The 24533-nt window shown below is 46.9% G+C and overlaps 1 protein-coding gene across 1 annotated transcript in view; it reads right to left on the reverse strand.

Moving 5' to 3' along the window:
• Nucleotides 1-24259, reverse strand: part of C7H5orf15 (chromosome 7 C5orf15 homolog) — a 70634-nt gene extending 46375 nt beyond the window's left edge. Inside the window, exon 1 of the mRNA XM_069199200.1 lies at nucleotides 24037-24259. Within this exon, the coding sequence (XP_069055301.1) occupies nucleotides 24037-24244 (208 nt within the window). The 5' untranslated portion in view covers nucleotides 24245-24259. The remainder of the gene's footprint in view (nucleotides 1-24036) is intronic.
• Between the last annotated feature and the right edge of the window lie 274 nt (nucleotides 24260-24533).

A 24533-nucleotide genomic window follows, 5' to 3' on the forward strand; every position in this document is an offset into this window, starting at 1 on the left:
CCCCGTTCACCCTATCATTGCTCACCTGTTGAATTTTAAAGATTACAATATTATTTTGAGACTGGTGTGGGGACAGGATTTGTTTTCTTATCAAGGTAACCACATCTCCATTTAAACTGACTTCCCCTTGGCTGTGCTGGCTGTTCGGAGACAGTTCCTCCCAATTAAGCGCATGACTGGGAATCTACAGGGGGTACAGGGTGTGGAAGACTGTCCCCCGATCCACTATCCTAGTTGTGAGGACGATGGAGATAGTCGCAGCCAAATTTCACCAACATCCCCCCACAAGAGGACTTAAATTTGAGGCCAGACAATTGGTGGTGTCATAGAACGTGGACAACTTCTCTCTGTATATTCAAGACCCTGCGATAAACACACTACATGCTATGATAGAATTCATCAAGATCAGCTACCTCACCAGTATCTTCCCTCTGACCTTGGCCACTGTCTAGTTTCAACTCCAATTTCCAATGAACCAGACTTCTTCAGCAGTGAAATACTTAGGGATCTGGATCACCAGAGATACCGGCCCGAAAACTATGGCAGAGCTATTACTATGTTGGAAAAACAAGTGATTAAGTGGAACCGGCCCTTTGAAGTGGAACAAACGCACACACAAAGCAGTTCCTTTAAGTACAAAGAACTAAATGAAAATGTGTGCTTTTTGAATTTTATGTTGTTTGGATTTGTTAAACGCGATTTATCATCTGAAAGGTATCCAGGTGCTGGACCAGGTGTGTAGGCCATCTGCCAGGTTGAATTTAAGAGCCAGGTCTCCAGCTTCTTGAGGAGCTCCAGAAGCAAGAAGGAACATAGGCGTAGAGAGAGTTTGCTGCAAGTTTTGGGTGTGGGGTAGGAGAAGGCTAGGCCTCCTATCCTGTGAAGGGTGTATGCAAGATAGAGAGTGAGGCAGAGCATAAGAGTATGTTGGCATGGTGGAAGTGGAGGCTGCAATTGAGGTAAGCTGGACCAATGCTGTGCAGTTCCTTGTATGCATGTGTGAGGAGTTCAAACTTGTAGCGCTTTTGTATCAGCAGCCAGTGGAATTCTCAGAGGTGTCGCATGATGTGGGTGAGCCATGGGATGTCCAGGATGAATTTAGGTACGGCATTCTGGACAGTCTGAAGTTGATAAAGGAGGTGGTTGGGGATGTTGGCATAGAGTGTTGCCGTAGTCTAGTCTACTGGTGACTTTGAAGAATTTTCCAAAGTTGAGTAGTATGTTTTTATGATCAAAAAATATTTTTTTGTTTTTAGCCATTCTTTATTTTTCTTTTTTTTTTATAATAACGTGAGCTTAGCAGTTTCTAAAACAATCAAGTTTTGCAAAAACCATGACAAAACAAAACAAAACTATTGACATAGCCAAAAGGATGGCACAGCTAGACCTATTGAATTTACCAATACTTGTTTGAGTTTGCAGGGGAAAATCTAGATCACCACATTAAGAAAATAAAATTAAGTTCTGCGGGTCAGACAAAAAAAGAAACATGTATGGAAATAAGTATTGGCAATGCCAATAAGTTGCGCTTACTCTAACATACAAGTGAAACCAAATGGCATTGCGACGATTTATAATGGTCTTCAATGTCTGTTAAGATTGAGATTATACTTTCCACATTCCTACAGCAGTTTTTCTAGTAAACACAAAAGTGATGGGTGGGATGCTTGAATACATCTCAGCCACTAGTAATTAATCAGGCCGCATTCCAGTCCATTGCTTTTTTTGCCCGCCATGCTACCTCAAAAAAGACCCAGCCACAGACGAAATAGCTTTAGTCCTACTCCAATAAGACCAGTACAGTCTCAACACCCAAAGCAGGTGCTCTCTGAACCGGACCACAAGCAAAACAAGCTTGGTTTCACGCTCTTCGTGGGGTGCACCTTGGTTCCACTGGCACAGTGAGCACGGGACCAATATCGGGGCAGTCTTATCGCATTTAGGGCGGCCCACTGAAGCAAACAGAAAAGTGATGGGTGGATGCTGGAATTAATCACAGTCACTGGTAACCAACTACTCAGTGCCCTTCTGGAGGGGTTCTTGTCTGGACTGTTCTCATGAGAAGCAGGGTCAGTACTGATTTGCATAAGAAGAGACTTAAACTAGAGTGGCACGGTGGGAGGAAAAACCATGGACTGGTATGCGATCTGAGCAATTGCCAATAACTGAGTGTTGGACCTGGCTTTTTGACAGGGACATCCCCAAACTTTTTGCCTCCTTCCTCCTATTTTTTCTGACCTGTTGTTGTTGGCTTTTGACCTCTGGGCACTTTACCGCTGCTAACCAGTGCTAAAGTGCATATGCTCTCTGTGTAAATTGTACTACTGATTGGTTTATCCATGATTGACTATTTAATTTACTTGTAAGTCCCTGGTAGAGTGCACTACATGTGCCTAGGGCAGGTAGATTAAATGCTACTAGTGGGCCTGCAGCACTGGTTGTGCCACCCACTTCAGTAGCCCCTTAACCCTGTCTCAGGCCTGCCATTGCAAGGCCTGTGTGTGCAGTTTCACTGCCACTTCGACTTGGCATTTAAAAGTACTTGCCAAGCCTAGAACTCCCCTTTTTCTACATATAAGTCATCCCTAATGTGTGCCCTAGGTAACCCCTAGAGCAGGGTGCGGTGTAAGTAAAAGGCAGGACATGTACCTGTGTAGTTATATGTCCTGGTAGTGTAAAACTCCTAAATTCGTTTTTACACTACTGTGAGGCCTGCTCCCTTCATAGGCTAACATTGGGGCTGCCCTCATACACTGTTGAAGTGGCAGCTGCTGTTCTGAAAGGAGCAGGAAGGTCATATTTAGTATGGCCAGAATGGTAACATAAAATCCTGCTGAAGTCGGATTTAATATTACTATTCTAGAAATGCCACTTTTAGAAAGTGAGCATTTCTTTGCACTAAAATCTTGTTGTGCCCTTCAATCCACGTCTGGCTAGGTTTAGTTGACAGCTCCTTGTGCATTCACTCAGACACACCCCAAACACAGGGTACTCAGCCTCACTTGCATCCATCTGCATTTTGAATGGGTCTTCCTGGGCTGGGAGGGTGGAGGGCCTGCCCTCACACAAAGGACTGCCACACCCCCTACTGGGACTCTGGCAGACAGGATTGAGCTGAAAGGGGGCTTGGTGCATTTCTTAGAGACTCTTTGAAGTCACCCCCACTTCAAAGGCACAACTTAGTATAAAACAGGGCCTCTGCCCTACCTCATCAGACACTTGCTGGAGAAGAAACCTGAACCAGAAACTACATCCTGCCAAGAGGAACTGCCTGGCTGCTCAAAGGACTCACCTGTCTGCTTTTCTACAAAGGACTGCTGCCTTGCTGTTGGCCTGCTGCCTTGCTGAACAGCCTGGCTGCTCAAAGGACTCACCTGTCTGCTTTTCTACAAAGGACTGCTGCCTTGCTGTTGGCCTGCTGCCTTGCTGAACTCTTGTCTGGCTGTAAAAGTGCTCTCCAAGGGCTTGGATAGAGCTTGCCTCCTGTTCCTTGAAGTCTCAGGACCAAAAAGACTTCTCTCTTTTACTTGGACGCTCCGTGCGCCGCAAATTTCGACGCACAGCTTGTTTCGCGGCGAGAAAAATGCCGCACTCCGACGCTGATCGACGCGACGCTCTGGGGACGATCGAAGATCCGACGCACGGCCTCGCAAGGACAACGCTGCCCGACCTCTAGAGGAGAAATCGACGCGACGCCTGCTGTGAGATCGTAATTTCAACGCGCAGCCCCGCAGATCGAAGTCTAGAGGAGAAATCGACGCGACGCCTGCCGTGAGATCGTAATTTCGACGCGCAGCCCCGCAGACCGACGCGCAGCCGGAGAACAAGCAGGAAAATCCACGCACAGACCCGGGACATCTGGTAATCCCCGCGATCCACAGAAAGAGACTGTCCACGCGCCGGAAAAAGACGCCGACTTCCCCGCGTGAAAAATAACGACGTAAGTCCGTGTGTGCTGGGGAGAAATCGACGCACACACCCTTTTTCCACGCACCTCTTCTCCTGTGGCCCTCTGAGGAGATTTTCCACCAGAAACCAGGTACTTTGTGTTTGAAAGAGACTCTGTTTACTTTCTAAAGACTTAAGACGCTTTATATCACTTTTCAGTGATATCTTTACAAATTCTTATTGCAACTTTGATCGTTTTGACCTGAAGATACCCAGATAAATATTATATATTTTTCTAAACACTGTGTGGTGTATTTTTGTGGTGTTATGCTATGGTGTTGTATGATTTATTGCACAAATGCTTTACACATTGCCTTCTAAGTTAAGCCTGACTGCTCGTGCCAAGCTACCGGAGGGTGAGCACAGGCTGATTTTGGATTGTGTGTGACTTACCCTGACTAGAGTGAGGGTTCTTGCTTGGACAGAGGGCAACCTGAATGCCAACCAAAAACCCCATTTCTAACATTGGTGATCAGCGGTGAGGATAGGACTTGTGTTTGTGCAGTGACATACAGTAGCTAAGTATTTCACTACCTACCCACAGTTGAAGGTCAACTTGATGTTTCATCTTTTTTTGCTTTTGGTTCTCCGATGTCCTCCTGGATATACTATTGATATTTGGGACTTTGGATTTTGCTAGTAAGATCTTATCAGAATGGGATTGCTTACCTACTCACTCTTTGTGCCTACTGACCACCTCACTAAGGCTGACTTAAGGAGGCTTTGCAGAAAATGGGGCCTTCTTGTATCAAGGAAATCTACTAAGATGGAAATGCTACATGCCTACATAGTCTGGGAGGAAGAAAGATGGGCAGAGAGAGAGGCAGAAAAAAAACAAATGACTAAATACCCCTCAGATGAGGAGGGGGACTACTCAAATGAGGAGGATGACTACTCAGATGAGGAAAGAGATCCAGTGAGAGCAGAATGGCTCCGAGCTCGAGAGCGGTGGGTGGAAGAACTAGATGAGTTTCTTGAAAGGGCTGAGGCAGCGAGTCTCTTAGCCCTGGAAGAAGAAAAGATTGCAGCTCAAGAGCTGAGCTGTAAAGAGCTGAAACTGGAGGCCGGAAGGGCTGAGTCCAGTTCAGATGGTGGCAGCAAAAATCTTGCATCTAGTACTGCTGAAGAAGGGCACAAGCCCAGAGATTTGGTGCCCAACTTGAAGAAGGGAGTTGACACACCCCAGGCGGTTCAAGGGTATGAGGTAGTTCCCGTTATGCACAGGGTCCATGAGAAGGATTGGGGAACTGGCACAGGGAGTCATATTCCTACTGGGGGGAGGGACACTTTACTGACTCTAGCAGAGAGTGACAGAGAAAAGGGTTCCCCCCTGGTGGACGTCCTGGATATAGAGTGTAGAGACATCCCAGAAGAGTATGGGTTGAGTGTCAGGGACAGGCAGATACTGTCTCACCAGTCTCAGGAGGGTGATGTCGAGTGCTTTTCCAAGGCTGAGTTACTGGGTGGTTGGGTGAAGGGTACTGTGGTTAATACATGTGAAGGGCAGAGTGATGTAATTGCTGGAGTGCATATGTCTGGTCCTTATTTTCCAGAGCTACGCCAACACCAGGTGGAGTGTGAGTTCTCTGACCCCAGGGAACCTACAATGGAGGCAGACTTCTGGGTGAGTACCAGAGAGTCTGAAGAGGCATTTGGGGGTACTCCTGAAGGGAGTGGTCTAGGTGGTTCCCGACCAAGTGAGGTGGGAGAGGATTGTAGTGTCCCAGGTAGGTCTCAGAGCCTAACCTGTACCGTAGGGCCACCTTTTGAGGGAAGCCCCGCAGTGTCAGAAGAACTTGGGGGGGGTGACTGTAGACAGCATCCCAACAGTTCTGGTGTCTGGCAGTACCACTCCTAGTGAGGGGGTGCAGAAGTCCAGACATAGGGTTGAGAGGGGGTGGCAGACCCCAGTGGAGGATCTTGAGAGTCAGGGGTCAGCTCTGAGAGCAGAGCCCCCCAGGAATGACCCAGGTGAGACCGTTTCTGGTTTGAGGGAAACCCAGACTCTGCCGGATGGGCAGAGGTCGGGAGACCTGCGCCAACCAGACTTGTGTGGCCCTTGGGGACCATGTGTCCCTTGTGGGGGGTGAAAGTGCCCCCCAGGAAGTCCTGGCATGTCAGGCAAAGATTCAACCTCAGGGTGGTGACTCTGGGTTGGATAACCGGGTTCAGGGGTTAAACTCTGACCTGGTGGGGGGTAGATGTGCCCCCCAGAAAGTCCTGGAATGCCAGGCAATGGCTCAACCTCAGGGTGGTGACTCTGGGTTGGCTTACCAGGTTAAGAGGTCAAACTCTGACCTGGTGGGGGGTAGGTGTGCCCCCCAGGAAGTCCTGGTATGCCAGGCAATGGTTCAACCTCAGAGTGGTGACTCTGGGTTGGATACCCCGGTTCAGAGGTTAAACTCTGACCGTGTGGGAGGTAGGTGTGCCCCCCTGAAAGTCCTGGCGTGCCAGGCAGTTGTCCAACCTCAGGGTGTTGACTCTGGGTTGGATGACCAGGTTCCGAGGTTAAACTCTGACCTGGTGGGAGGTAGGTGTGCCTCCCAGAAAGTCCTGGGGTGCCAGGCAATTGCCCAACCTCAGGGTGGTGACCCTGGGTTGGAGAACCAGGCTCAGAGGTTAAACTCTGACCTGGTGGGAGGTAGGTGTGCCTCCCTGAAAGTCCTGGCCTGCCAGGCAATGGTTCAACCTCAGGGTGGTGACTCTGGGTTGGATATCCAGGTTCAGAGGTTAACCTCTGACCTGGTGGGGGGTAGGTGTACCCCCCAGAAAGCCCTGGTGTACCAGGCAGTTGTCCAACATCCGGGTGGTGACCCTAGGTTGGAGAACCAGGTTCAGAGGTTAAACTCTGACCTGGTGGAGGGTCAGTGTGCCCTCCCGGAAGTCCTGGTGTGCCAGGCAATTGTTCAACTTCAGGGCGGTGACTCTGAGTTGAATGGTCAGGTGCAGAGGTTAACCTCTGACCTGGTGGGGGGTAGGTGTGCCTCCCAGAAAGTCCTGGTTTGCCAGGCAGTGATCCAGTCTGAGGGTACAGACCCTGGGCTGGGAGACCAGGTTCAGGGTGTCCCCCCGTACCTGGAGGGAGGGGCTACTGGTAACAGTGCCCCTACCATGTTGTCTTCTGAGGAGGCCACTCCTAGTTGGAGGGTGCTGGACCCCAGAAGGGAGGGCAGGGGGAGGGAAGCCTCACCCCGGGCCCTAGTCCAACCTGAAGGTACAGACCCCAGGTTGGAGGGCCAGTTGCAGGTTAACAGCCCTGCACTGGGGGGCGTGGCCAAGATGGCGATCGGAGCGGCAGCATAAACTGCAGCTCCGTCACCCAGCCCGCACAATTATCCTGCTGTTGAGCCCCCAGCCCCCTCCCCCTGTTGCAGGGTGGGGTAACCGCTTGGGGGGCCCCGGAGGACTGTATCGCCGACCGCGACTGCGACTTTGCAGCCGCCGTATTCCCGGAGGAAAACCCGTGCTCGCTTTCAAGTCAGCGCGGCCCAGCAGATCGAAGCCGCATGCTCGGTTGAACTGGAGCTGCCGCCCAGTCCCCGTCGCTACCACAAAGGTAGGAGCTCGCCGCTGCGCCTCCGCCACGCGCGCCGGGGCTGATCGTTAGCCCGCGGAGGGCTCCCCGGCGTGCGCAGGGCCGGCCGAGTCCTCCCGTACACGGCCTTGCTCAATCTCGAGCCGCGCTGGAGCGCGTCTGCTCGTGCCGCTCCTTCCCCTTGCCCAGGCACCCATCGGACGCCCGCGCGTCCCGTAGACTTGTCCCACACCTGGGACCAATTTAAATTAAGCACCGCTGCCGGCCTAAAGAACGGGGGAAGGAAAAAAAAAAAAAAAAAAAAAAACGAATGCTTTGATCGGACGTCCGCATATTCGGAGGCCGCCATTTTGGGCGATTCAAAACTTTGTGGGGCCGGGATCCTATGGCTCAGGAGTGCCGAACCCATCGACAAAGGAAACCACACTGCTTAAACATCCCCCACAGACGTTTTGTCTCATATCTGGGATTAATTTAAGCCAAGCAATGCTGTCGTCCTGGAAAATTGCTCGCAAAAGGATCCCATAATCGGTGGCCGCCACTTTGGGTGCTTTAACAATTTGTGGGGCCGTGATCCTTCGGCCCAGAAATGACTAACTCGTCGGCAAAGAGCATAACACTGCTTCAGCATCCTCCCCACAAACGCTATGCACGCCTGGTGCACTGTTTGACCATATTTGTGTGATAATATCACCCCAAGCCCCACCGTGACCTCCTATGACACCAAGAAAAACAGAACCAGTAAAGTTGAATCACCCTACACAGGCAGTCCGTGCCCACACCAATTTTACCGCACTCCACTCCTTAGTAGTGAAGGGGTAGCTGCAGAACAAACTGCGTACAGATACCCGCGGCACAAGGGGCGCAGCCAATAACGCAAGGTGAGCCTCTTGGCGACACCCCTCAGATCAAAACTTCATAATACATCAAATATTCCTTTCAAAAACTCAAAAGTTCAGGCACAGACACTGCTCCTATCTAGTCTAAAAGCGCCGAATCCACGCCTCTTCAACAGTGCGGTACCTGGCTGGCACCACTAACTGCGTCCTCCTTAAGCTGTTAGTCAACGCTTCTGGCTGATCCTCCCCAAGTTATTCGTCGGACGTGTGCCCAGATCGGCTGGCTTGCCTCAACATCTGACCAAGCGGCTTTCACTGCAGGGTCTCCAAACCCAATACTAACTCACGGACACTGCTGCAGTCCTCAAATGGTGAAACCAAAGACCACCAGAGCACCTCTCACCAAAATGGATCACACTATAACACCCCCTCCAGAAGCCCACATCACTGCGCAAGCAACGTTACAGAAGCTGGAGCTAACTTTACAATCACACACTTCACAATTCGAAAAAATCTTGCAAGCCATTCTAGACACTAAGACCACCTTGGAAGCCAAAATAGGCTCTGTAACAGAAGATCTCAACATCCTTCGCACGGACCAACATGCTTTGGCCGATAGAGTATCCGAACTTGAAAAAGACACGGCGTCCTTACCTGGCTCCATGAAAGACCTGCAAACACAGCTAACGCAGCTGTCAACAGAAGTTGATCTCCTGAAGCGCAGAACGGAAGATGCAGAAGGCAGGTCCCGCCGCAACAACATACGCCTGGTCGGAGTCCCCGAACGCACAGAGGGCTTAAGCGCGGAACTGTTCATTGAACAATGGCTCATAGACACAATCTTTAAAAACAATATCCCGAAGTTCTTCTCGGTTGAAAGAGCACATAGGATCCCAGGCAGACCTCCAGCACCCGGCTCACAGCCACGTCCTCTTATAATAAGACTCCTCAACTACCGAGACAGAGACCTTATCCTCCAACTATTTCGGAAATTAGGTCCAGTGTGCTACGAAAATGCTACGATAACAGCCTACCCGGACTTTACAGCAGAAGTGCAAAAAAAACGCAACTCCTTCTATCGTGTTAAAACATGCCTCCGCAAACACGATATCAAATATTCACTGATGTTCCCAGCCAGACTTCGAGTACAGGATGACTCTCGCACTTTCTTTTTTACTACCCCAGAAGATGCCTGGACTTGGCTGCATGCTAAAGGCCTGGCAGACCCGCTGGATGCAAGTACTCAGGATGACACTAGATCTCTCTCTACTCTGAACCGTAAACAACGCAAGAAACAAAGAGCCGGACCCTCACCTGAGCAGGCAAAATCCGAGCGCTCTCAGCTCCTCCGGGCAACATCTAATTTTGTCAATGCTTCTACCATTGTACTACCTTTGCAAACGGAAATCGATCTGGAACAGGATACAAACTCTGACTCAACCGAGTCCACACGTGGTCCTCTCCTTACTCCACGCACGGCGGATGATATCTGCTGAAAGGTCGGACTTGCTTACTTAACGTCTAAAAGTTTCCACCACAGCTTCTTCAATGCTCTTGCGCGCAGTCTTGCAGCCAATGGGTGCCCCCCCCGACTGGTGCGCTTTGTTTTCTAAACCATAGGAAACCCGGGCAGGGTAAGACCGCACTCTTGCACCAACGCTAATTGCCACCCCCCTGCTCCATATGGACAAGTATCTCACACTGGATTTTTCCGGTATCGTTTTCTATATGTTAATGGTTTATTTGTTGTATGTTGTTTTAGTGTGCACCTCTATATTAGGAGTACGGATTTACAGTAGGCGGGTTAAACATAAAAAAAGCGGCAAACACATATGGAACGCTTACTGTAGTAACAAATGTACAGCTGACAGCTTGTTACTTACTGGTCAGCCAATCATAGTGACTGGGTCCCATAACAATGTCAAGATCGGGTTGACAGATAATTATAATTCAGATTATATAATATACAAAAAACAACTATGGCTACTCACAAGCACCAAGGGACCCTGAAATACAAAATACTCACATGGAATGTTAAGGGTATGGCTAATCCTCGAAAACGCCAAAGAATTCATGCTTTTCTTACAAGATATCAAATACACATAGCTCTGCTGCAAGAGACACATTTCACCAAATCCATCCTGGACACTGCGCGTTCAAAATGGAAGGGTCAATTATACGGCACCACTTCTTCGTCCTTTGCTCGCGGAGTAGCCATCTGGATAGCACCTAGTGTCCCGTTTGTACTCTCTCGCACACAATGTGATCCAAATGGTAGATATGTAATACTTGAAGGCGCCTTAGACGGGTCCCCATTAGCTCTGGTCGCACTATACTCCCCAAACGCGAACCAGCGTGACTTCTTGTCCACGCTCACTACTGGCAACCTTAGCGACCCCACACTGGAATGCATATGGGGGGGTGATTTCAATAGTGTCCTGGACACTCAAATGGACCGCTCATTTCCCCCACTTATTGCAGCCCCCGCTAATCGCGCCTCAGAGACTTTGGCGCAGTGGGCATCAAACAATGGACTAAGAGATATATGGAGGGTGCACCACCCCACTCACCGTGAATATTCTTACTTCTCCCCAGTATATAAACTGCATACTAGGATAGATATATTCTTTGTATCCACCACTATTAATCATAAAATTTGCTTATCTGAATATTTGGCACGCACAATATCAGACCACAACCCATTATGCCTGACATTGACATGGGGACACATGCACACTCGGATACCAACATGGCGTCTGCAACCAGAAGCCCTCCTAGATCCTCCTTTTCAACAAGATATCTCCAAAAGTTTAACTGATTACTTCCTATCAAATAAAAACACAACCTCATCTCGTGCCATAGAATGGGACGCTCATAAAGTGGTGATAAGGGGTCATTGCCTTTCGGCTACGGTAGGGGTCAGGAAGGTACTCATTAAGGAATTACAAGACTTAGAAACAAAGCTCCGAAGCGCAGAGAATGCAAACGATAACACCGAACCCGCACTGGCAACACTACACCTGCTTAGGTCTACTCACAAGGAGACAGACAATAGATTGAGTAAACATGATTATAGACACTATATGACCAGACAACACGCTGAAGGTGACAGATCTGGTAGATTATTAGCTTGGCTGACTCGGCAGCCATCACAATCAACACCCATTGGCGCAATACGCATAACTCTGACACCATCGTTAATACCCAAGCAGGCATAAACGACGCCTTCTTCACATATTATCGCACCCTCTATACACCCCCTCCACAGCAACATCTTATTAACACACTATACCTGGTCCCCCAAAATCAACCTATCCTTGACAACTCCGCCACCCTAGACGGCCCTATCACTATTGAAGAACTGCGGCTTGCACTATCACAAATGGCACGTAATAAAACACCCGGGTCAGATGGCCTACCGATAGAATATTACAATTCCCACGCCGCCCTCTTACTACACCCACTTACAGAAGTACTCAATGAAGCACATCGTAAATTACAACTACCGGACTCAATGTGCGAAGCATTGATAGTGGTTCTTCCAAAAATGGGTCGTGACCCTCTAGATGTCAAATCATACAGGCCGCTCTCTTTGCTAAACACAGACTGCAAATTATTAGGAAAAGCACTCGCAAACAGGCTCCTCCCCTACTTACCGTCTTTAATACACCATGATCAATCAGGCTTCATTCCTGGCAGAAGCACTTTCCTGAACATTAGGAGACTCTTACATATAATACACAGCAATGCAAACTCGGAAGCAGTGGCTCTTTCCCTAGATATAGAAAAAGCATTTGATACACTCAGCTGGAATTATCTTTTACACACACTCAAAGCATTTGGTTTCGGCACTGGTTTTATTAACTGGATCAAAACGCTTTACTCCAGGCCCACTGCCCGTGTCAAAAATGGACGAGTCATCTCTGAAGCATTCCCCATAGGCAGGGGCACTAGACAAGGCTGCCCATTATCCCCATTGCTGTTCGCTATTGCCATGGAGCCACTTGCGATTAAACTACGGAGCTACGCACATATATGGGGCATCCCGGAGTCTAATACCCACCACATCGTATCTTTGTATGCAGATGATGCCTTAATATATCTGCGTGACCATTCGGCCCACATGACGGAGGTATTGCAGTTGCTAGAATCCTTCGCCATCGCCTCTGGACTGCACGTCAACTGGTCCAAATCAAGCATATTCCCCATTTCTCCATCCCCGGTAGCTCACCATACGACACTACCGCAATATAAATTACCCTGGTCGTATATAACCTTTAAATATCTGGGAGTGCAGATCTATCACTCCATTATAGATCTAAAAGAAGGAAACATAGATAGGGTCCTTGCCTCTGTTCGTGGCTCAATATCCTTCTGGAGCTCACTCCCTCGGTCACCAATGGGCCGGGTGGCGATAGCCAAGATGCTCATCCTTCCAAGGTTTTTGTATTACTTTACAGACCTCCCGCTGTGCTTGCCACGTTCCTTTTTTAATAAGCTACAATCAATGCTAACTGATTTACTCTGGGGTAAGGATAGACGCAGAGTGGCGTTGTTAATAACACAACACCCGCAGGAGATGGGTGGACTGGGAATGCCTAACTTCGAAAGATATTACGCAGCCGCTCAATTATCTTGGCTGTCCACATGGTTACGTGACACCCCGTCGGTTGAAAGCAAGATGTTACAGACACATACAGCACCACAGGGGCTGCTGCTCTCGATACTAACTAACGCTCCTCACACGCTTCCCAGACTAATATTACTAGAGGCAGCCCGATTCTGCTGGCGCAGATATGTCCAAAATAAGACCACATCTCTCCCCTATTCGCCCCTGTTGCCACTGCTTCAATTGCCGGGTACCCAAACCCTGTCACTACACCACGATACACGAGAAATGAATAGGCTCCAAATAGGTGATTTATACTCTAGCTCCGCGATGCATACGTTCGCGGAACTGGTGACTGCAGGCATTATGCAAAATGGGGCCTTTCTAACATTTAATGCTATAAAGCTACTGCTCAACAACATCTGGGGCGTAGGAGACTCGGAACCTCCCGAATCCTCACTGCTCACCATTATCCTAACTATTGGCAGCTCAAAGGGCATTATTACCACACTATATAAAGCATTGCTTGAGGCAATATGCACAACACTGCCACATGCGAAAGCGCGTTGGAACTCTGTCCTTTCTACCCCATTACCACAGAAGACCTGGGTTACTGCCCTTGCAACAATCAAATCAATATCCCGTAACCCTCGCCTACGTTACACCCAATTTAATTATCTTCACCAATCATATCTATCACCAGCTCGCATCCAAAAAATCTACCCCAATACAACACCAACGTGTCCCAGATGCGCTACACCAGCAGCTGACTTCTATCATATGGTTTGGAGTTGCCATCCCATAAACTTGGCCTGGCAACGAGTGACGGAGATCACAGCAGAGATCTCATCTCACACCCTGGTACCCACACCTGACTCCTGTTTACTCGGCATATGTCATCGTGTCAAAAAAGATAAACATACGCACAGGTTTATAGACCTGGCATTTGTGGTGTATAAACGTTTGATAGCAACACATTGGAAAGCCCCACATACCCCCTCCCACGCGACATGGCTACGGGAGTTACATAGCCGATCTCAAGCTGAAGCACAGACGCTGCACTTGCTACAGCACAGAGGTCTCATTCTTTCGGGCCCGGAGATTTGGGACACGTTTGTGGTGGCAATAGAGGCCAGAGATGACATGTACCCCCCGTGAACAGGATACAACATACAAACAACACAGCTTGAGCTGACGCCGTTAATACTTTAGCTACACGGTACCAGTTCTGATTGTCCTTAACTGAACTCATTGCTAATATTCTCCTTCTCTCTCAAATGACACTTCCCAGCTGCACCCATTCACACCCCACGCGCTAACATAGGCATGCAACATACATTTACAACATGTAAAATATTCTTGCCCTTGTATCTGTCAATACCACAGACACTTTTTACACCCTTGAGATGTAATTCACCTCAATTACGGATGCCGTCAGAGTTTGGCCAGACCCCCTTAAGCCGCAATCATTCCCCATAATAGCTCTCACGCTAAATGCCACTGTACCCTCCTTTCACTCCGCCCTTAATTTTCTCGCACTCTTAGGATTGGTTATAAATGTTCTCCCTTTCAGTTATTCTCGTTCCCCTCTTTCTATCCCCCCTTCCCCTCTTCTCTCTTTGACATCTTACGGTGTAGCAATGCTGTGTAAAATTATACAATTGTACAAACGTATTGCAAAATGGCGAACAGCTATTGTATTGTTGTGTGAAGATTGTGTTTAATAAACAGATTTAAAAAAAAAACAGCCCTGCACTGGTGGAGGAATGGTACAGGGCGACTTCTATAAGCACCCTGACCATGTTGGACTCTGGGGGTACCGCTCCAGGAGGGAGGGTACAGAGCCCCAGAGGGGAGGACCAGGTTCAGGCTGTCATCCCTGACCTGGTGGAAGGGAGAGTGGTTAAAGGGTGCCCAGCACCTGGGGCTACCGCCCCCCACTCTCCACAGCCACAGTGGGGGGAGAGCTTTGAGAGGCCTGGGGCCTGGGGCCTGGCTCTCATCCCTGGCAACTGTTAGTAACCACTGTGGCTTGCTGTCCGGGTGGACAGAGTTATCCCTGGGGAGGGGACAAGTGTCACACCCCGGGGGTAGAGTGGGCAACACCACTGTGTTGGTCATGGTGGTACTATCCTGCTCCTAGGATACATCTGTGAGCAAAGTAAGGTTAGGTGCTGCACAGATGGGATCTGCAGGTAAGGAGAAAGGTTCCCCATGGGTTGGCTTAGTGGGCCCTGAGAGTATGGACAGAGGGATCCAATTGGAGTCCGGAAGGCGAAAAACTGGAGCATGCCCCTGCTGTTGTGGGCCTGGGTCCTTGTTCTGTCGCCTCAAACAGGTAGGTACATCAGGGTAGTGATTGTTCTCCCCTGGCTTTAGGCTGGTAGGGGGTCATGTTGGACCTGGCTTTTTGACAGGGACATCCCCAAACTTTTTGCCTCCTTCCTCCTATTTTTTCTGACCTGTGGTTGTTGGCTTTTGACCTCTGGGCACTTTACCGCTGCTAACCAGTGCTAAAGTGCATATGCTCTCTGTGTAAATTGTACTACTGATTGGTTTATCCATGATTGACTATTTAATTTACTTGTAAGTCCCTGGTAGAGTGCACTACATGTGCCTAGGGCAGGTAGATTAAATGCTACTAGTGGGCCTGCAGCACTGGTTGTGCCACCCACTTCAGTAGCCCCTTAACCCTGTCTCAGGCCTGCCATTGCAAGGCCTGTGTGTGCAGTTTCACTGCCACTTCGACTTGGCATTTAAAAGTACTTGCCAAGCCTAGAACTCCCCTTTTTCTACATATAAGTCATCCCTAATGTGTGCCCTAGGTAACCCCTAGAGCAGGGTGCGGTGTAAGTAAAAGGCAGGACATGTACCTGTGTAGTTATATGTCCTGGTAGTGTAAAACTCCTAAATTCGTTTTTACACTACTGTGAGGCCTGCTCCCTTCATAGGCTAACATTGGGGCTGCCCTCATACACTGTTGAAGTGGCAGCTGCTGATCTGAAAGGAGCAGGAAGGTCATATTTAGTATGGCCAGAATGGTAACATAAAATCCTGCTGACTGGTGAAGTCGGATTTAATATTACTATTCTAGAAATGCCACTTTTAGAAAGTGAGCATTTCTTTGCACTAAAATCTTGTTGTGCCCTTCAATCCACGTCTGGCTAGGTTTAGTTGACAGCTCCTTGTGCATTCACTCAGACACACCCCAAACACAGGGTACTCAGCCTCACTTGCATCCATCTGCATTTTGAATGGGTCTTCCTGGGCTGGGAGGGTGGAGGGCCTGCCCTCACACAAAGGACTGCCACACCCCCTACTGGGACTCTGGCAGACAGGATTGAGCTGAAAGGGGGCTTGGTGCATTTCTTAGAGACTCTTTGAAGTCACCCCCACTTCAAAGGCACAACTTAGTATAAAACAGGGCCTCTGCCCTACCTCATCAGACACTTGCTGGAGAAGAAACCTGAACCAGAAACTACATCCTGCCAAGAGGAACTGCCTGGCTGCTCAAAGGACTCACCTGTCTGCTTTTCTACAAAGCACTGCTGCCTTGCTGTTGGCCTGCTGCCTTGCTGAACAGCCTGGCTGCTCAAAGGACTCACCTGTCTGCTTTTCTACAAAGGACTGCTGCCTTGCTGTTGGCCTGCTGCCTTGCTGAACTCTTGTCTGGCTGTAAAAGTGCTCTCCAAGGGCTTGGATAGAGCTTGCCTCCTGTTCCTTGAAGTCTCAGGACCAAAAAGACTTCTCTCTTTTACTTGGACGCTCCGTGCGCCGCAAATTTCGACGCACAGCTTGTTTCGCGGCGAGAAAAACGCCGCACTCCAACGCTGATCGATGCAACGCTCTGGGGACGATCGAAGATCCGACGCACGGCCTCGCAAGGACAACGCCGCCCGACCTCTAGAGGAGAAATCGACGCAACGCCTGCCGTGAGATCGTAATTTCAACGCGCAGCCCCGCAGATCGAAGTCTAGAGGAGAAATCGACGCGACGCCTGCCGTGAGATCGTAATTTCGACGCGCAGCCCCGCAGTCCGACGCGCAGCCGGAGAACAAGCAGGAAAATCCACGCACAGACCCGGGACATCTGGTAATCCCCGCGATCCACAGAAAGAGACTGTCCACACGCCGGAAAACGACGCCGACTTCCCCGCGTGAAAAATAACGACGTAAGTCCGTGTGTGCTGGGGAGAAATCGACGCACACACCCTTTTTCCACGCACCTCTTCTCCTGTGGCCCTCTGAGGAGATTTTCCACCAGAAACCAGGTACTTTGTGTTTGAAAGAGACTCTGTTTACTTTCTAAAGACTTAAGACGCTTTATATCACTTTTCAGTGATATCTTTACAAATTCTTATTGCAACTTTGATCGTTTTGACCTGAAGATACCCAGATAAATATTATATATTTTTCTAAACACTGTGTGGTGTATTTTTGTGGTGTTATGCTATGGTGTTGTATGATTTATTGCACAAATGCTTTACACATTGCCTTCTAAGTTACGCCTGACTGTTCGTGCCAAGCTACCGGAGGGTGAGCACAGGCTGATTTTGGATTGTGTGTGACTTACCCTGACTAGAGTGAGGGTTCTTGCTTGGACAGAGGGCAACCTGACTGCCAACCAAAAACCCAATTTCTAACACTGAGCATTTAATCCATCCTCTTCTTGTTGTTGCAGTTCACACCCTAAGTACACCAGGTATGCCAGGTGTGGGTCTCGTGCTCCCTGTTCCCAGGGACTTCAGCTACATCCGACTGGCAGTCTCCTCAAGTAGGGTGAAACCAGTGAGGGGCGGTTGGTGGACCCTTCAGGAGCAGGACTCATCTGGCAGTTCAGGACAGACTGTTTCCATGTGAAGCAGGCTCAGATCTGAATTGTATCAAGCGTGGCATGGTGGGGGTGAAAAATGATGGACTTCAATGCAGTCTGAAACAGTTGCGATTTATTGAGATTAATTCAAGAATTTCATTCATCAACTTCTTTTTGTTGAGGCAGATGCCTAAATTGTGATGGGTATGCCAAAATGTGGATCCCTTGTTCACTGCGCCACAGGACCCAAGCTACAATCTACTGACGGGCCCCAAGAAGGGTGAAACCATCTGGCAATTTGAGACACACTGTTCCTATGAGTAGCAGGGTCAAAACTGATTTGCTTATGCTGGCCTCTGTCTAGAGTGACTTGGTGTGTGAAAAACCAAACTGAAATACAGCCACCTCTGTGGCTGAGAAAAATTCAGCCATTCCAACCATGCACCTGTTCCTACAGTTTTTCTAGTGACTAATTGGATGCACCTAAATGTAGCAAACATGTTTAAACATGGAACTGATGTCTTACATACAATGCTGCGCTAGGAGCAAGATGAATTTACATAGTGAAACCAAAAAGCTCCTGTGGGCAAGTCAAACACAGAAAGGAAGGAAAGCAACGAATAAGAGCAAAGCGGGGTAGACTGACATGAAAGCATCCAATCTTGAGCAAAGACAGCTGGAGCCAAAGAATAAAGGTGTCTGGTTCAGGTATGGTACAGCCAGAATCTGGGCAAACAGTAAAGACTGTCCAGCAATCAGAGGTGTATACAATGTGTGGGGGGAAAATGGCATTTTGAGAAGAGTGGTATAAGTAATGAGAAAGTATCTGACAATCGTAAAAAAAATAATGGTACAAAGATCAATGAAGATAATGTTGGTGAGGAGCCTTTTCTTCTACAAATTGAAGATACCATTAATGGTATAAAAATGAAGTAGATCATCCCTCTGATGTGGTTTTAGTAAATGATATGGACATTGAAATGATGATGGATTCTGAAGCAAAATTGACTTGAATATCTGATGTGAACTTTGACAAATATTTCAAGGGAAAAGTCAAGTAGTTTGAACTGGCTGTTACGACTTGGGTCTACAGTGGTATAGTTAATTGGTTATTTTGAAGGTTGTTTCAATTTTAAAGTCAGTATGGCAGAAGGCAAAGTCTATGTTCTATTTATTTGGATACTATTCTTAGTTGGCCTCATCAGAAACTCCAGGGTAATACATTAAACCCCAATGGTAATCCTTGGGTTCAGGTTAACTGTAATGATCTGTTTGCTTTAGACCTTATAGCAGAATTTCCTCATTTGTTTTCAAGGAAAATTGGATGTTTAAAAAAATGATAAGCACAACATCAAACTTAAACAAGCATTGGCATAGCCAATAGGTCCTGCATATGGCTTTGCCAATATGTTTTAGACATGTTGTACACACTAGTGTGGCTGCTTTTCAGAATGGCTCAAATCTATTGGTGTAAGGGGGCGTATAGTGAAGTGTTGTAAAGTGGAGTAGCGTGTAGTGTTATGGAGTGGCATGGTGTAGAGTTGAGTGGTATGGAGTATTATAAATTGTTATGTAGTATTGCGGAGGGTAGTGTAGGGAGTATTGTGTTGTATAGTGAAAGGGTGTAGAGTTGAACAGAGTGGAGTGTTGTGGAGTACCGAATAGAGTTTTGTGGAGTGGTGTAGAGCAGAGTTGAGTGGGATAAAGGTTGTGTAAATTGGAGTAGAATGTAGTGACAATTGGTGTCAATGTATCTGTAAAACATCCAACATCTATGTGAGCAAACTCCATTCAACCTCAGTAAACAGATTAATTAACAGATAGCAGCATGCAAAAGTATTAAAATGGTCATCGTGCCTAATGTGCATTAGTGTTAGGATCGTGCTGTGAATGCCGTCTGGAATTTAATGAAACACCAATATTCGTAAGTAAAATCCAGCAGTGGAAGGTGTTCAGTATCAGGAAAGGTGCTATCGTGTACATTGAAGGTTTCCCTTACAAACAGTTCTAAACTGACTGCGATATCAAGTTTTACATGAAGTTTGTCAAGTTCATGTTGCTGGTTACTGTAAGCTAATATCGTTTGTTAAAACGATCCCACACTTGATGTTCAGTTATGATGGGAAAAAAAGTTGGACATACTTAATGTGGCTGGTTACTACTGACTGATATTGGTTGTCAAAGTAAGTCCACGCTCTATGTTCTGCATGTAATGAAAAGAAGAAAAAAAAAAAAGTCAGCATTGTTCATGTTGCTGCAGACTGATGGTGTACTATTTTTATATGAGGATATGCCCATGTGTCTGGATATGGTAAAGGTCCGTGAATATGCGTTACAAAATGTTAAGTAAATGCTAATTGGGACGCCTACATTGCAACAGAAACACGCCTCTGTGTATTCCTAGAAATACATGTATTGAGAAGTTAGGCTAACAAGGCATGTAAACTGTGATGAAGGTAGTCATTAAATAAATAATTGTTTAAGTAAACATGTGATACCAGCGTAGGCGTGAGGCCCCCGTACTTCGAAAAAAATCTTAGCGTTTGATAAATATAAAGCAGTAATTTTATTTAAAACTAGCCAGGTTCGATAATTTGGTCTGCAAGGTAAATTGATTTGATTAGTAAGTTTCAAAAGGTGGAAATCGCCAAATCAACGGCTCACCGAAGAGTCGGGTAAAGCTGCATGGCAATAGCTCGACTGGCACTCATTACAGTCACCATATTTGAATATTTTAAAAACTGCCTCCATGTCCACAGAGAGGTGTAGGAAAGTACCCTCTTTCTTGACATGGTTACCCCCTTTTTCTGCCTGATTATGCTCTCACTCCCATAACTCTGTATTTCATCCACAACTGGCATACTGGTGCCCCCATATAAGCCCCTAGTATATGGTACCCAGGGCATTGGATTTCTAGGGGATCCCCAGGGGCTGCAGCAGTTATTATGCTACCCAAAGGGGGCCCACGCAAAGGGTTCTGCAGACCTGCCATTGCAGTCTGCGTGGGCCGGGTTCATTCACCATTTTTACTATAGGTTACTCCATTACCTTAATTGAACTATTAGATTTGAAGCTTTATTATAATTTAGCGTCTCTTCCTTTATGCAGGTTTATTTTTATTTATTTTCTTTAGCTATTGGGTTTATCTTGTTTTGTGTTGGGGGTGCTGTTTTTACAATTGCTTGTGTAATGAAACTCTCTGATCTCATTGTTCTCGTGACTCTGTGGAATGGGAGAGAGGGAGGAGATGTACTGGAGAATAGAGTCCTTAAAAATGGAATAAACTTCATCTAACGTTGGGATATTCATCACGGTGTGATTGATTTACCTTTGGATATCACCGCAAAAGGATTCTTTGATAACCCAGTTAAGGACATCAATTGACCGCAGAACGGGACACTGCAATTCTCTTTAGTTGAATCCTACATCTACAAAAACAATTCCTTCATTTTCATACTCGCAAACAGTGGGCCGTTTTCAGAACCCAGATACTGGTTCCTTACCTGCAGAAAACTTAATTGAAACAATTAATCCCAACATTAGAGATCATTCTTTCCCTGTACTTAATTCTAGCAATTCTGACAACAAAATTGACTGCCACAAGAAACATAGGTCAGAACAAAGAGCAAAAGGGCCAATACTATCACTGCTAACTTCAAACAAGGGCCATCCCATAATCCAGCTGGACGCGAGTGAGCCAAAGAAGTTTTCCCTGATTTATCAGTGACCTTGTACAACTTGCAATGCCAAATTCACATCTCACCTGATCCATACCAGGTCACCATACTCTCTTTGGGCTTTTGTTGATTTCCAGAAATCCAGGGTGCCCCTCATAACTTTGTTTCACAATACAATCGCTGGTGAAAGATCTTATAACCTCTCAATAGCATTCCTCCTTCCTTAGCCAATTTTCCTCTAAGTTTACAAAATGATCACAAATCACCCTGGAGCTTAGGTTCCTCAGGCCAACACTCTGGCAACATTTACTTCTATTTGCCTGTTCCTATTTTCCTCCAAAGTCACTGTAGCAGGAAATTATTTGATTCTCACTTCCGCATCCTTAAACATTTAAGCCACTTCACATTTCAAGCTCTACTTTGAGTCATAGGCCCTCGTAAAAAGGTAACCAGGATATACAATCCACCTGTACATTTTTCTAACCCTGCACACACTTGACAGTAAACTGGAAAGCCTGGAGTTTAGCTGCGAATCTACATTTCAGTTTGCCTATCACACTGACTCAAAACCCTACTAATATAATTGTTGCTAGCATCAACTGCTACGATGCATTGTTTTACCACATCAAACAACTTGAGACAAAGAGCATGAACTATCTCTTCCTTGAAAGTTGTAAATGCCTTTCTATGGGTAATCTCCTCCTTCCCCTAATTACCCTGTCAATTCCAACGGTGGCATAGGTTCTAAAGAAACCCAACGCTGCTCCTTGTCTCCAATATTGCAAGAGGAAGCAAAGACAAGCACTTAAGGGCAGACACAGCTGACATTTATTGAGTAATAGATAACAGGGGCAATAAGGAGATATTGCAGCAAGTAAGTCTTCCTTTCACCAACTGCTTGTATCCTCGTTCACAATGCTCCACATTCAACAAACCAAACATCACGCACACCCCTATAACACCCGTGTGCGACTATCCACATCTCACACAAGAAAATAAATACCATGGAATGCCCCAAAACCATGCTTGCATCAGCACGGAACCAAAAATCCCCTCATGCTAGTCATTAAAATCTCATAACATTCCTGTAATTTCGGAATTACTGTTAATGGAGATTATACAGTTTTGGGGGTTATAAAATTTTAACGAGTAACGTGGGAATTTCTGTGTCTATAGTGACTCGAGCCTGGCTTTTCCTCAATGTTTCGCCCGGAGAGTTCCACAAAACAAGTTGTAATTCTGATGTAACATGGTAACGTTTTTCTACTTAGTCCATCAAAATGAACGGTCTTAATATAATAATCAGCCTAGAAGTAGAACACTCACAAGACCTTGTGACCTCTTTATTATACTCCATGCTGGAAACATGAGATGAAGGGCAATCAACAAAACACAGGACAAGGAGCCACGGGAGAACACAAAATTATGACAACCGAAGAGGTGTTTAAACTGGTAGCAAGAAATCCTACAAAAGTGACACAATAAAAAAGACTGAACTCTCAAAAATGAACTTTATCCCCCAATGTTTGCCCCTCTTCCCCGTCAAAAATCAATTATAAAGCAAGGAAGAACCCATCATGAGGTATGCAGCCTCAGAAAGCCAAAGGTAAGGCGCAAAGACTACTATTTATAAAATCTGTGTGTAGAATATAATCCATGAGAGAGTTACAAATTACGTTAAGCACCATACTAACATAAATCCATAAAAGGGATTAGTGTTTGGCGAGAGAATATATATATGGAAATAAAAGATGCCATTGACGTCAGATCAAACGTCACAGGCTCAATTAGTGTAAAATATGATCGACACTAGAAGGATGCTCTGGATTTGCAAACGAGCTCTAACTCTGTGAACCTTAACCCTACAAATACATGAAACAGTACCTGGAAAAATTGTACTTACTATCTGTACTGACAAATTAGCACTGTCGATGACCGCGCCTCATTATTGCTGATGATTATATGAGAGGGTGGAACATATTCGGATCTATGGGACGATCCCTAGACGAATAAATTGAACATTGGTCTGTCACGGAATAGAAAATAAACCATTCACTTGTGTAACCTTGAAATCGTAGGAGCCCTTTTAAAAAACAGGGTGAATGGAATACTCGAGAGAACACAAGGACACAGTTCATCGAAAACTGATAAATTCCATTCCATGAGGCGGAGCTAATATGTCAAAATAACTTAAGGAATTCCCTTAAGGAAGTGACTATAAAAGGGCAGGTATAAGAAATGGCATGCTAATGCAGAAAGGTACAGTTGCACATCAGCTTAACGGACACTGATTTTGCCTTTTATATACTTAGGTTTATTACTAAAGCCAGCGACGTGTTACTAGGTTACAATTCCTACTACAAGCATCAAACAAGATAAATCCAGATAAAGTTCACAGAGCTTTCACTAGGCGAAGAAGCGTGAAAAAAGCGCCGGGCACTGTCCCACTACACTAATCTATATTGTAATTGACGCTTTCATGTTTAGTTGGTATGTAGGAGTAGGTAGGACCGCGAACCAGCAAAGAGCAGAGCGCCCTCCCAACCAGGAAACGAGTCCTTGAAGGTCTACAGCAGCCAACATCAGGAAAAAATGCGGCGATTTATTAAAACTCACCCGGGGGCGCGATGCATGACGGGAAGGCCAACAGCGCGAGCAAGCATACGAACGTGCGGCGGTCCCACGCGCCCCGGTAACACGTAACACTCCCTTCCATCCTGCAAGCGGCCATGGATAGCGTCACCAAACAGGACGACGACTGAGATTGCTGCTGCTCCTGTCTGGCAACTGGAGGCTGGTTGCTGAAGGCTGTGTGACGTGTCATCTCACGCGCCTCCGAACACGCCCGAAGTGTTAGCGGACGCGCCTTATTGGCCGTGGCATGTGAGGGCGGTTCTACAAAGTTTGCCGTCAGAGATACAAGGAGCCACCACAGTGGTTACTTCTTAGTACTACTATCCCTTGTCTTACCTTAGGATAATGCTGTTCCAGGTATCCTATGGCTTCTGTCCCTTCTTGTTTACCCTCTAGGTTTGCGGAGGCTATGGTTACCCACATCCTGCCATTAGTACACGAAAAAACAGCGTTTATTGGCCTTTTTTTTTGAGAATTAG

This window comes from Pleurodeles waltl, chromosome 7 (genome assembly GCF_031143425.1).
Source record: "Pleurodeles waltl isolate 20211129_DDA chromosome 7, aPleWal1.hap1.20221129, whole genome shotgun sequence".
NCBI lineage: Eukaryota > Metazoa > Chordata > Amphibia > Caudata > Salamandridae > Pleurodeles > Pleurodeles waltl.